At 42.5% G+C, this 13559-nt stretch overlaps 1 protein-coding gene across 2 annotated transcripts in view; it reads left to right on the forward strand.

Annotated features, from left to right (window-relative positions):
• RNF13 (ring finger protein 13) overlaps positions 1-13559 on the forward strand; it is a 55257-nt gene that overhangs the window by 1297 nt on the left and 40401 nt on the right. For both annotated transcript variants that reach the window (XM_079978184.1, XM_079978185.1), the window contains exon 2: positions 12233-12359. In XM_079978184.1, the coding sequence (XP_079834310.1) occupies positions 12246-12359 (114 nt within the window). In that variant the 5' untranslated portion in view covers positions 12233-12245. The remainder of the gene's footprint in view (positions 1-12232; positions 12360-13559) is intronic.

A 13559-nucleotide genomic window follows, 5' to 3' on the forward strand; every position in this document is an offset into this window, starting at 1 on the left:
AATGGCTTGGGACCAATTTGTGAGGGCTTTTCCTTCCTCTGTGTAGCCAATAATGCCCTATTTGGACAGCAAGGATATGCGGGGAAGCGTTTTAAAGTGACTGCTCTGCAACTATCAAGCTTCCTGGAAATCTCGTAAAAGCTGAGCATGCCTTTACAAGTGTGTTGTAGGCTTACTTGGGTAGGTAGTTTTACAATTGCACTAAGACATTGGGATTTACCATTTATTAATGTGCTGGCTGTACTGGGACAAGTTGACTTCTAATTTTGTCACTTTTCCTGAGTTTTTGCTGTTTAGCAGCTAAGACTGCACCCTGGAAGCAGTTCCCATTCTACTCAGCATTGCATTGTAATTTTGCTACTAAAAACCTCTATTTAATATACTTATTGTTTGGGTGCTTCCTGCACCTGCCTGTACTATTATGGTAGTAGCAGATAGTAGTAGCTGTGAGATATTACAACCAATAATATATTGGCTGCTTATACTGGTAGTATAACCTCTCCCTTTCCCAGGTCATTGGATAAATTTAAGAGCCTTATTTGTGATGTTATTGTGATGTTATGATTATCTTAAACACAGGGATCCCACTATGTGGCCACTGAAGGCTATATCTATAGCTGCTTTTGTTTCTGTGCTGTAGCAGATAGCTGCTGGCACAGCAGATTTTTCTGTTCAATTTGAAATTTGTTGGTGGCACTGATATAGCTGAAACAGTCATTGTGATGGCATATCCTAAAAACATTATTTGATTGTGCAGCTTGATAATAGGCTTTAAAAAACATTCATTGATAAAGTACCTAAAGTTTACTTAAATGCTGCACACAGGCCTGCAGTATCGGAGAGAACACCTGTGGTAAAGATATGGTGAGGGAAGATGAAAGCAAGGAAACACTGGTGCTATCTCTTGGAAGAATCAAAAGGCAGCCTGAGCCATTGAGTGGGCCCTGCTGTTCTGTTTTTCTAATTCCCAAATGGTAATTGCCATGATAAGAACTCAAAGCCTTGAAGAAATCATCTGCTGAATATCAGACTTCAGCTGTCCCCCAGTAGAGGGGATTTGTTCAAGATAATTAAGAAATCACCATGGTAAGAATATACGGTAATCAGAATAATTTTGAATTCTCTTCTTAGTTTAGAAAATAAATTACAGAATTTGTAAGCAATAGAATAAGATTCAAAACCTGTTTGAATTCTTTTTTAAAAAAAAATACTAGAATTATGCTAGGTATAGTAGACATAGGATAGTTGGACTATATTACCCTTGTGGTCCCTTCCAACTCTACAATTCAGATTCTATGCAGTGCTAGAAATTAGCCAGGCATGTTTTGCTCCTGGCATGGGTCAAATTGCGACCATGTGGAGATCTCTGGATGCCAGGTTGGTGACTGGGAAAAGCATAATGTCACGTAGAGAAGGATCTGAAATATTTCCCTTAAAGCTTGAAATTGTTTTATTCTGGATTGTTTTATTTGTTGTTTTAATGTGTTGTAAACTGCTTTGAGATTTGTTCTTTAAAATATAAAGCAGTATAGAAACGACATGAAGAATTATGATTATAAATCCCATTGGGGGGAAACCTCTGGTTCCTAAACATTCCATTGTGTCTACTGGAACCCAGGTTTAAGGTGCAATTTGGTGATTAGATTATATATCTGAGTTTTTTAACATCTGAGATTCTATGATAACGTATTGGTCTCTTTGGTGTTATCTGTTCTTTTCATTTCATCTCATTTCATTTTCAGAAAGGCAGGATGTTAACTGTTATAATGAACAACAGTAGACTACATCTAATGAAATGGGCTCATATTAGTCTCACTGCATCCTTTCTTTTCTAAAGAATTAATTATATAGTCCTTCCCAATCACCTGGCATTGCTGTTACTTAGATGGAAATGTGATACTGAGAAGATACTTTGATTTTTATTTGCATTTAATGCACTTTAGAATTCAGAGAGCACTGAGCTCTTAGTTCTTACAGATTGCCAGGGACATGCATTGTCTGATAAAGCAGTCAGTATATTTGCATATGGATTATGTCTGTGTAAATGGTGAAGAAGCCACAGGTCTCTCACACAGTAGGTCAGCTGTTCAGTATCACTTTGTTTTCAACTAAATCTGTCAGAGCAAAAATAAAGAAGTTCTGGACATACTCTTTTCATACTTTCCAGATTAAACTGCCTCTATTAGATAAGTAGTATAGCTGATGTGTTTCTCAAAACATAAAAGTGTTATTTCTACTGTTAAATGTGTATTGGGTGACTAGCTCCTCCTCCTTATGTGTTAATGGAATATTGACCAAACCAAGGAAGATCCCTGCCCAGCTATGATCTAATTCGTTGTAGGCACTTGGATTTCAGGGAGTTGGTCAACAGTTTGAGAGGATGATCACTTGCTAGAAGAGCAGGGAATTCCAGTCTGGAAAAGCACCCTGTGGGAGACAGTGAAGGATAAAAAGACAAAATCTGAGAAACAGATTAAAGCTCACCCATCAGATGCACAGGAAGAGAGAAGGTTTCTGGGACAGCTGTCAGGCACTTGGAGAATTAAGATTGGCTCTTTTATTCAACTACCGTATTTTTCGCTCTATAACACGCACCAGACCATAACACACACGTAGTTTTTAGAGGAGGAAAACAAGAAAAAAATATTCTAAATGAAACAGTGGATGTATGATTTTTGTGGTTCATGCTGTGGCCACAGACATGTGATGTGATGGTGAGTTTGTGGTAGCCCAATGCAAAAATACTGAGGATCCATGTGGATCCATGCTAAAGTCGCCCTAAAGTCGCCGGGGCGCTGGGGGAGTAAAGGGAAAGCAAGAGGAGAATGACACCTCACAGACACAGAGTATCAATCCAAAAGTCGCAGGAGAGCGCAGGGGCGCTGGGAGAGTGAACGGGAAGCAGGAGGATGAGAACGATGCCTCACACACAGAGAGACACACAGAGTATCAGTCCTAAAGTCGCAGGGGCGCTGGGAGAGTGAACGGGAAGCAGGAGGAGGAGAACGATAGCTCACACACAGAGAGACACACAGAGTATCAGTCCTAAAGTCGCAGGGGCGCTGGGAGAGTGAACGGGAAGCAGGAGGAGGAGAACGATAGCTCACACACAGAGAGACACACAGAGTATCAATCCTAAAGTCGCAGGAGAGCGCAGGGGTGCTGGGAGAGTGAACGGGAAGCAGGAGGAGCAGAACGATGCCTCACAGACACACAGACACACAGAGTATCAATCCTAAAGTCGCAGGGGCGCTGGGAGAGTGAACAGGAAGCAGCAGGAGGAGAACGATGCCTCACACACACACAGACACACACACAGAGTATCAATCCTAAAGTCGCAGGAGAGCGCAGGGGCGCTGGGAGAGTGAACGGGAAGCAGGAGGATGAGAACGATGCCTCACACACACACAGACACACACACAGAGTATCAATCCTAAAGTCGCAGGGGCGCTGGGAGAGTGAACAGGAAGCAGCAGGAGGAGAACGATGCCTCACACACACACAGACACACACACAGAGTATCAATCCTAAAGTCGCAGGAGAGCGCAGGGGCGCTAGGACAGTGAACGGGAAGCAGGAGGAGAACGATAGCTCACACACACACATACACAGCCCCTATAGTGGCTAATCCAAAATCGGACAGCAAAAAACTGCAGGCAGGGACAGAGAGCACGGGTTTGTTTTAAAGCAGCCAACCCCACTCTGCTTCTATCTCTCCTCCCGGCTAGGCTGGCTGAAAAGCTTTGCTGCTACTTAGCGAGCTCAGTGGGGAGGAGAGAGGGACATAGAGCACGGGGTTGTTTTAAAGCAGCCAAGCCCGCTCTGCTTCTCTCCCTCCTTCCGGCTCGGCTCGCTGACAGGAGCCGCTTACACCCGCTTTGCTGTTTCAAAGCGAGCCACGGACTGCTCACAACTGCAGCAGATTCCCCTGCATTCGCTTCATAACACGCACAGACATTTCCCCTTACTTTCTAGGAGGAAAAAACCGCGTGTTATGGAGCGAAAATTACGGTACATAACTTCTAAAATGAGAAATATCTCTATACTGGAGCTTGTGAGTCAGCTGATCTTCTGACTTGGCAGATGGAAGCTACAAGTTTTCTAGCTAGAGCTCCAAGCTGCATTGGACCAGTTTGGGTGTATATATTGCCTGAAGCAAGGATTCAAGGTCCATAACACTTCCATCTCCCCAACAGTCCTCCCTATTGCTTTGTTGCCTGTTCAGTAGGCAACCCTGAAGCAGCCTAACATGAACCAGGAGAGTATGGAATAAGGCCAGGGCATTTATCTTATATATAAAAATCATTTGAAGAGGAGGTCAGTAAACATCAATCCCTTAAAGGTATATGTAAATTGCACTAGAGGCGTGGGCAGTTCTTAGCCTCAAATATGACCCTCCATTTCTGAGTCCCCAACAGTCTGAAGACCTGTGTTCCCGTGTCACACATAATTGTTCCTTGGTAAGAACGATTCTTGGAACTCAGAGCTTTTAATAGGGTTGGGAATGACCACTGTCTGAAACCCTTGACATCTGATTCTCAGTTGCTGTAGAGAATACTGAGTTGATGACCAATGATCTGGCTTTGTATAAGGCAGCTCCCTGTGTTTTCACAGGTGCTCAGGAAAATTCAGAGAGCAAAATGATTAAGCTGTTTCCCTAGTTATGGTATTGAGCAGCCTGATCTTCCAGTTGCTTTCGTCATGCCCTAACCTAATTTGCAGTCTTCTTGGTTTGCTAATTTCAGGAGCCAGTGACTTGGCTTCTGAGTGGGTATCGCGAAGCTACCTGGCCTTCTAAATGGGGTGTAGGCACAGTATCTATTTCTATTGCTTTGCCTTAGGGAAAGGTGTACTGAGAAGCAAAATACAGCACCCCTGTATTTAGGCGGCTTGTAGATGCAGTTCCTGTAGCTTCACAAATATTGCACAATGTCCCTTCCATTGGTGCACTTAAGTCTTGGGGTGGAAAAGACAGGACCAAAATACTTGGCCCACCTTTCCTTTCAGGTGGAAGGTGCCTGGCCCAGTGAACCTAAACATGCTCCAATACTTGGATTCAAATATCCCTGGCAGGTGCTCACAAAGTCACATTGAGTCATATTGAAGCTTGAGTCAGGGAATGTCTATGCAGTCAGAATGAGACTCTGTAGACAAGGGATGGGTCTGTTTTTAGTTCTGTAGGGCAGGGTAAGCAGGCTTCCATCTGGGTTACAATCAAGAGGAAGGAGAGCCTGCTGTTGGTCTAGGCCAGGGGTCTGCAACCCGCGGCTCCGGAGCCGCATGTGGCTCTTTTACACCTTTGCCGCGGCTCCGGGGCGGATACTAGCGAGGGGAGGTGGCGCATTGTGCGCCCCGACACTCCCCACTGTGGCAGGCGCTGTACTGGCTGTGACGTCGCATGGGGGCGGTGCATGCCTTAGTCACGCACCGTCCCGACGTCACCTTCCCGCCCGCCCGCTACATTGTAAGGGGCATGTACGCAGGTCACTGTTTTGAAGGGGAGTGAAGAACACACACACAAAAAAGGGTAACTTGTTAATTTAACGTTTATTTCTATGAGGAGGAGTAATTCTGAGGGGTCAAACAAAGAAATAATAAAAAAGTGACAAAAAAGTTATTTTTATAATGACGAGGATGACATTGGGCCCTCATTATTAATTATTATTTACATCAGGCACTGATTATGATTTATGGTACACTGGGGCCCTGATTAATTTTCTATGTCGCAATGGTTTTGCGGCTCCTAGCTGTTTTTTCTTCAGAAACAGGTCCAAGTGGCTCTTTTTGTCTTAAAGGTTGCAGACCCCTGGTCTAGGCATTGGGTTAGGGGGTAGGTTAAGGGGGTAGGGAGTATGTGCCTTTTATTTTCTCTCATATAAGAAGTGAGTTATTCCTGTGGAGGAAAATAAAGCCCTGCTCTCAAAAATTAGGTATTGGCTGCTCTATCTAGGTGTAAAGTGGAGTGTCAAGTTTCTAAACTTCCCCTGCCCCAACAAAAAAGTGCCCAGTAAGGGTAGTGAGATCAAGCCAATATAGAGCTGGATGAGGAGAGGACCTAATTGGAAGAAGGAGGTGTGGTTGTGGGGGAGAGAATATTTTTCAGTCTTCATCTGGCCTTCCTGATTGTGATGCCACTTGCTAACTCTCTAATCTTTTCTCAAAAACTCACTTTTCTACGAACGTTTGATATACAGTGGTGCCCCGCAAGACGAAAAACTCGCTAGACGAAAGGGTTTTCCGTCTTTTGAGGTGCTTCGCAAGACGAATTTTCCTATGGGCTTGCTTCGCAAGACAAAACGTCGGGCGAGTTCTTGTGAGTTTTTCCCCCTTTCCCCCCTTTTTCTAAGCCGCTAATAGCCGCTAAACCGCTAATAGCGCTAATCCGCTAATAGCCGTGCTTCGCAAGACGAAAAAAACCGCAAGACGAAGAGACTCGCGGAACAAATTAACTTCGTCTTGCGAGGCACCACTGTACCCTGTAGTCTACATATCCCACTGTAACTAACCTGAAGTATATATAACTCAAATAATACATACTCTCCCGCTGTTTACACTGCCTCCATCATACTCTGACTCCTTTGTGTTGTATTTTAGATTGTAACTCCTTTGGGCAGGAATTTGACTTTTATGCTTTGTAAAGTGCTATTCATACTCAAGGATAGCACTACTCTCCCACATATCATAAAGATGCTTGCTTTCCTACTAAATATAGTAAAAGGTATACCATTGAATTATTGAGGACTGACCTTGTCTGACAGGGTTGGTGGCTTTATGGATTATAGATATAGCTTATTTTAAATTGCTGAGATGTTCTTATTTATTCTAATGTTCTTGCTTTTGGTTATTAGCCACTTTTGAGGTTTTAAAAAGGCATGCATGCATTTTTAATAATGGAAAAAGATCCAAAATGAGTTTGTATAACTATTCCTGGGCCTCTCCAGTTTTAATCAGTATATTTGTAGGTTGGTTTATTAAAATAGTAATCGCAAATTAAAATTTGCATGCACAGCCCATTCTTCCCTACCACCAGTGATTTTTTTTTTTAACCCAAAGCTAACAGATATGCCAACTACTTCTTTTCTGTCCCAAATTTGATTTTTTTTTTTTAATTAACGTAAAATGTGGGCTGCTTTTCCTTTAGTTTGAGACCAAAGATAGCAGTTATCTTTCACAGGTGAAACTGCTGTGGCTTTTTCTCTCTCATTTATTTAGGAAGAAAGCCAACTAATAGTGTCCCATTGAAATCTTGTCAGTACTTCTTTTATCTGTACATCTTTAATCTATCTTTCATCTTTCCAACAGGATAGGAACTCTTCTATGCTGCTGTGTTATTGAAAGATGGGTTGAGAATTGTTTATCAACTTAAGGGCCACTTTCCCTAGTAGGCAACATTTTGGGGGCCACATGCCAGTGGTGGTGGTACAGTGAATATGATTCTTATCTTTGTAGTCCAGTCACACAAGTCAGAGTTTTGTATGTATGAATCTGCCCATCCAGGCAAGCAGTTGAAGGTCACATTCCAGCCAGGCCGAAAAACTGGAGGAAGGAGCAGAAAAGGGCCAGTGAGTCCTGTGGGCTGTGGAGAAATAGAAGGTCCCCAGTCCTGAAGTTCCTCATTCCTGCTGCAAGATTTGTGTTGGAGAATATTCTATACTTTGATTTCCAAAACTAATAAACATTAAAAGCTACCTTTGTTTTCAAAATGAGTGGTAGCGTTTGTAAAATGGGAAGTTGGAGCTGTCACGTTCATGAAGTCCTTATACTGTAGTCTTTTATTTTCTTGTTCCTTGCATCTATTTCTTTCTTCGACTGGAATAGGAACACACCATCAGATTGCCCAGACACTTGCAATAGCATATATTCCTTAATACAGAAAACAGTTGTTCTGCAGTCAAAGTTCTTGTGATTTCAGTTTACCCTTTTTCTTTCATGCTCTACAAGTTAGTTCAGAACCTTCAGAGATCTATCAGTTTTATGTATTTAAAAGCATTTATAAACAATGTAAGTGGTTTTTAAAAATGGGACTTCATGTAAAGTGGAGTCATTAAACTATTGACTTTGCTTGTGTTCAACGTTTCATGAGGAAGCGCATCTGGCTGCAGCCTCAATTATATTCTGTAACTGGGCTAGGGTTCAGAAAAGTAACTTACAGAAGTATGTGAAAATGAGTATTGGAGAAGGGGAATGCTTTGGGGCTCTTTCTGAGGAGATTTCACCCCTCCCATGTCCGGGAATCTCCTGGCGAGTCTGCTGATTCTCCAGAGAGGAGGAGCAGTGTTCTGCTTTCTACTTATTCAGCTCCAGCACCAAGCCAGTCAGTCAGTCAGTGTGTCGGAGAGAGAGAGAGACTGAGTGTTAGAGATCGTGTGTAGAGATAAGGTTGCTGCTAAGAGCAGCTGCAGGCACTCAGTGCAGCATTCATTTATGCTTAGACCTATTTAGCTCTGTATATAGTTTTGTATTATAGTTGTAGTTATAGAATAAAAGAAGATAATCTACAGAGCTGCTCTCCGAGTCGTGTATACACTGCTAGACTCTGCTATACTCTGCTGTGCGACGACTGTATTGTGGAAGTGAATCCGGTGCTCACAACTTTAAGCTGTGAGTCCACAGCACTTTGACCTGGTGGTCTCTGGAAGTGCTACCCAGCTCGCCTAGCCCAGTCGGGGTTGAAGCGCACGAGTCCAGTTGGTGACACTGGCTCAAGGGCGATGCTGACACTTTCAGAATATTAATTAGACTTGATTTTTGTTTCAGAGGCAACTGGGATTTGAAAATAGGTTGCATCTGATAGTTGATAGCTGTCAAACGTGAAGAAGCTTGCCCTACTTTAAAAGATGAATGGCAACAGTATAGGAAGAAATAAGGTGGCAAGATCAGTGACCTGGCAATTTGTTCAGTTGTCTCAGGGCTAGGAGATCTGTTAAGCTACTGCTGGATAGTAAGCTTAAGGGAAGATGGTGGAAAGAAAGTGAGGTTCAGATGGGCCAATCAGACTTAATTCACAAACTGTCCATTCCAGGTGTGTTGTGATGCTAATGATGACAGCTGAGGTTGGGACTTCAACAGCCATGGGTGCTAACAGGTGTGTCGTGGAGCAAATAGGTACTGCTGTGGCGGGAAGGTAAACAGTGTTTCTGTGTGCTCTGGCTTCTGTCACGGTGTCCCATTGCACCAGAAGCGGTTTAGTTATGCAGGCCACATGACCCTGGAAAGCTGTCTGCAAACAAACGCTGGCTCCCTTGGCCTGCAAGCAGAGATGAACGTCGCACCCCAAAGTCACCTTTGACTGGACTTAACTGTCCAGGGGTCCTTTACCTTTTTACCTTACCTATTTCTGGTGCAATACTTCATGTATTTGATGACTCTGTCCCATTTCCAAAGAGAGATTTTTCTACAGGCAGGATAGTTGGAACATCTGTGAGATCAGTGTATGAAGCCTTGACAAATGGGAAATGCAGATTTTCAGCTTTCAAAAGTGAGGGCTCTCTAGACTTGGTGAAGTGTAAGGATAATGGACGCTGTAGTATTTGAGGTGGTTAACGCATCTAAAGGATCTTTGCATTGTTGAGCAGTAGATTCTGGCCTGAAATTAGTTTTTGGAAAATAGTTAAACAAGAGCCAAAAAAGTGAGTATGTATCGTGTGAATGATTCAACTGCTCAGAGTGTAACTTCTTCCTGAAAGTCAGACTTTGCCTTTGAACATTAATAAGAAATGATAAGAAATTAATGCTATTAACTATGCATTCCAACCCAGCATAGTACTGTACTACTCAGTTGCCATCTCTTGCCAAGTGGATAGTTAGGCACTGTTGATGATTCCAGACATCTCTTGAAAATCAGGGATGGTGAGGCTCTGCTAATATTTCCACAATTCATACAGAGGTGTGTTTTAACAGCCCCCCCCCCAAATGTCCAGTGTACCTCTGTGACTTTGCATTATAGGGGAAGATCAGTAGTGGTGGGCAAAGTACTCTTCAGGGAAGCTTAACGTAAGAAGATCCTGCAAGAGTAGGCTAGTGTCCCATCTAGTCCAGCACCCTGTTCTCATCATGGCCATCCAGATGTCTGTGGGAAGCCTGAAAGTGGGACCTGTGTAAATTTCTGCAGTATCCTGCAACTGAAAATTTGACAGCCATTGCTGTTCTTCTCACTGATGAAGAATGTCTCATCATCTTCCAAGGAATCAAAGAACCTACTCCACCAATGACCAGTTTATTTTGTGGGAGAATTAAGGCAGAACAGAACACCAGAGGCAAATGACATCTGTGAAGTTAATGGTAGTGTCCCAAATTGGAATGCCCTCTCCAAGAAGTACAACTAGTGCTAATATTAGTCCTTGCAGACACAAATTAAACATTTCTGTTTACCCTGGCATTTTAGGGTTTTCTTTTATTCATTTAACAGTTGTTTATTGCTGCCTCCAAGCTTTAATTTATTGATGTTTTTAATTGTTTTAATCTTATTTATTTGAATGATTTTATATCACTTAATCATACTTGTCTCTTAAGTGGCATATAGGAACTGCAAAACATTAAGACTAAAATGAGTAAAAATTATAAAATTACTCAGTTTAAAAGCCTCCTGGAATTAAAAAGTATTCCGTAAGCACCGGAAGTTCAATTGGGAGGCAGTCTATTTGACCTCAACTGGAAGGAAATTCCACAAAATACTGAACACATGGCCCCTTGTGGATACAGGCTGTACATCTGAGCCATGGGGTACCACTAGTGATTCCCTCAGAAAAGATAGTGATCAAACAGGTATATAAGAGATTAGGTGGTCCCTGAGGTATTCTGGACCTAAGTTGTGTAAATTCCATTTGGATAAAGGGCGGTTTAGAAATATTTTAAATAATAAAAACGTGTAAAACACAAAAGCACCTATGTATCCAGTCAGAAATGTTGGAATTTGTGTGCATTAGTTTCTCTAATGTGAATCAAGAGTGAGACCATAATAAAGCCCAGCGAAGTTTATCTTTGGATCCATCATCTGTTTTTGGAATTTTTCACTTGTGTGAGGCACAATCCAATTAAGCAAGAGCCTGTAGTCCCTGAAGGATGTGCTAAAATTCAAGATTTTTGTGTGCGCTGTTGGCCTGCGTGTGACTGCTTCTGTGTACTAGGCTAGCATCTGGCTAGCACAAGTTCTAGCTGCCACAGTGTGGCTAGTTATGAGGATCACACTTTTCTTCTTCAGTACATTTTGTGTTCCACAATTTGGCAAATCATACATGTAGGGGCATTTATATTGGCTCTCAGATTGCAGCAGGTTAACCAACTTTACTTCAATTTTGCAATGACTTGTGGCAATCAAGTACAGCATGCAGGTTTTCAGGTGTGAAGCAGATTGTAAGTGAGCATTTCAATTTCAGTATGGTTTAGTGGTGCCTTCTAATTCTATTAGTACAAGTAGATTTCAATTAATAAATCAGTGTTTGGAAGACTGAAACCATTAATGTAAATGAAAGCAGAAGGCTGGAGGAGTGTGTGTCACTTGATTGATAGAACTTGTAAATGACTCAATAGATTGGTTTTAGAAGCCATTGTGCTTTGTGTGCAGAAAACAATTATCTCACCTACCTGCCAAAGTCTGGTGCAACTCCTTAGCAACTTTTAGCAATTCTAAGTAAATAATAAAGGAGTTGAAATTCAAAGTTATTCTTGCATATTAATAAAGCAAAATATTTCAGCATAGTCCTTGGGTGACTGACTCTGTTTATGATCTTGTTTCTATAAGCCATTGGACTGGTAGAACAATGTTTGGGGTGCAGCTTAGTGTCTGCTGCGCTAGCAACTCACCACAGCATTCATCTTTGCACTTGTCATGTGCTTTGGCTTGGGATTAGCACTTTGCATTAACTCAGAGGACAGAATGGCACTCCTCTGCTGCCTGTCACTGCACCCATCCCCAAGTATGATATAACTATGAGATATGAAGCCACAGAGCAGAAAGTGTATGTATTGAAGATGAGGAAAATGCAGAATGGGATAGGATAAAGTACAACATGCTTTCTATCTGAGCATTTCATCAGAACAAACCTGTGTGCCTGATGAACAGAACAATCTTTTGGGGTTGGGTGAAGTAGAATCTGGCAGAAGAGCTGCCAAAGCCTTGATTGAGCTGCACTTGCTTAAGTAACTTTATGTGCAGTAGCAGCTATGTGTATTTATTGGATCAGAGTGTTAATGCCTTCTGCCAGTCTTGACTTTCTTTGTTTTTGTCTTGCAGGAATTTAATTAAAATGCTGCTGTCAATAGGAATGTTAATGTTGTCTGCCACTCAAATCTACACCATTCTCACAGTTCAGCTGTTTGCTTTCTTAAACCTATTGCCTGTGGAAGCAGATATTTTAGCCGTAAGTATTATTTAATTTCCCCCCCCCCCTGTGGTTGGGATTCACCCAAAGGGCCCCCATCAGCAGAAGCACTTAGCAAGGACTTCTGCTTGTACAGCAGGGCTGTCCCTCCCCCCCAAAGCACCCCAAAATTGGCTGAGAGAGGGGCTGGATAAGCATCACAGCAATGCATGGGGAAACGAAAGGGGGGCTTCTTCCATCTGGCAAGCTGAAATACTTGTGCAGATGGAGTGTTCTTCATAGTGCAGCATTAAATTACACCATGGGTGTGTAAAGCATTCCTAAAGAGACAATGAGGTTGTCAAAGGATCCAAGGGGCTCTCAACCCTTAAACTGACATAGGAATATCTTTGAAAAATCTGAGCTAGCTTTTAGGTAATAGGGACATGGGTGGCGCTGTGGTCTAAACCACTGAGCCTAGTGCTTGCCGATCGGAAGGTTGGCAGTTCGAATCCCCGTGATGGGGTGAGCTCCAATTGCTCGGTCCCAGCTCCTGCCAACCTAGCAGTTCGAAAGCACGTCAAAGTGCAAGTAGATAAATAGGTACCACTCCGGCGGGAAGGTAAACGGCATTTCCATGTGCTGATCTGGTTTCACCAGAAGCGGCTTAGTCATGCTGGTCATGTGACCTGGAAAAACTGTCTGCGGATAAACGTTGGCTCCTTGGCCTGTAAAGCATGATGAGCACCGCAACCCCAGAGTTGTTTGCGACTGGACTTAACTGTCAGGGGTCCTTTACCTTTTTTTAAACGGGTGGAAACTGATTTGGGATGTAATAGGTTACAAGCAGTAATAGGTTACAAGCAGTGGGCGCAAAAAAATGCAAATTTGTATGCATTTCCTGTTTTCTTTCACATGCTTGCTTATGAGTATGGGGTTAGGCAGTTTACGCTTATTTTAAGATAGTAAAACTCTAATCAAGGGACTTCACTACATTAGTTCATCTACTTGCAATAGTCTCCACTTAGAACTTGTAAACATGCATTATTTAGCAGAGAAGGTAGTAAAATGTCTCCAATGCAAAGAGGAATTGCTGTAGGAATGCCTGCATGGGGTGATATATTGCTTTTGATCTCCTGTTTCCATTTGATAAAGTTACTGTGTATAGTGACCTAGCAGTCTGTTGGGGCTGATCAGTTCTAGTCAGGGGCCCAGTTTGCATCTCAATTCAACTATAGTTTATGTTAGACAATGGTTTAA

This window comes from Podarcis cretensis, assembly GCF_951804945.1.
Source record: "Podarcis cretensis genome assembly, chromosome: 5".
In the NCBI taxonomy this organism is placed as follows: Eukaryota; Metazoa; Chordata; class Lepidosauria; order Squamata; family Lacertidae; genus Podarcis; species Podarcis cretensis.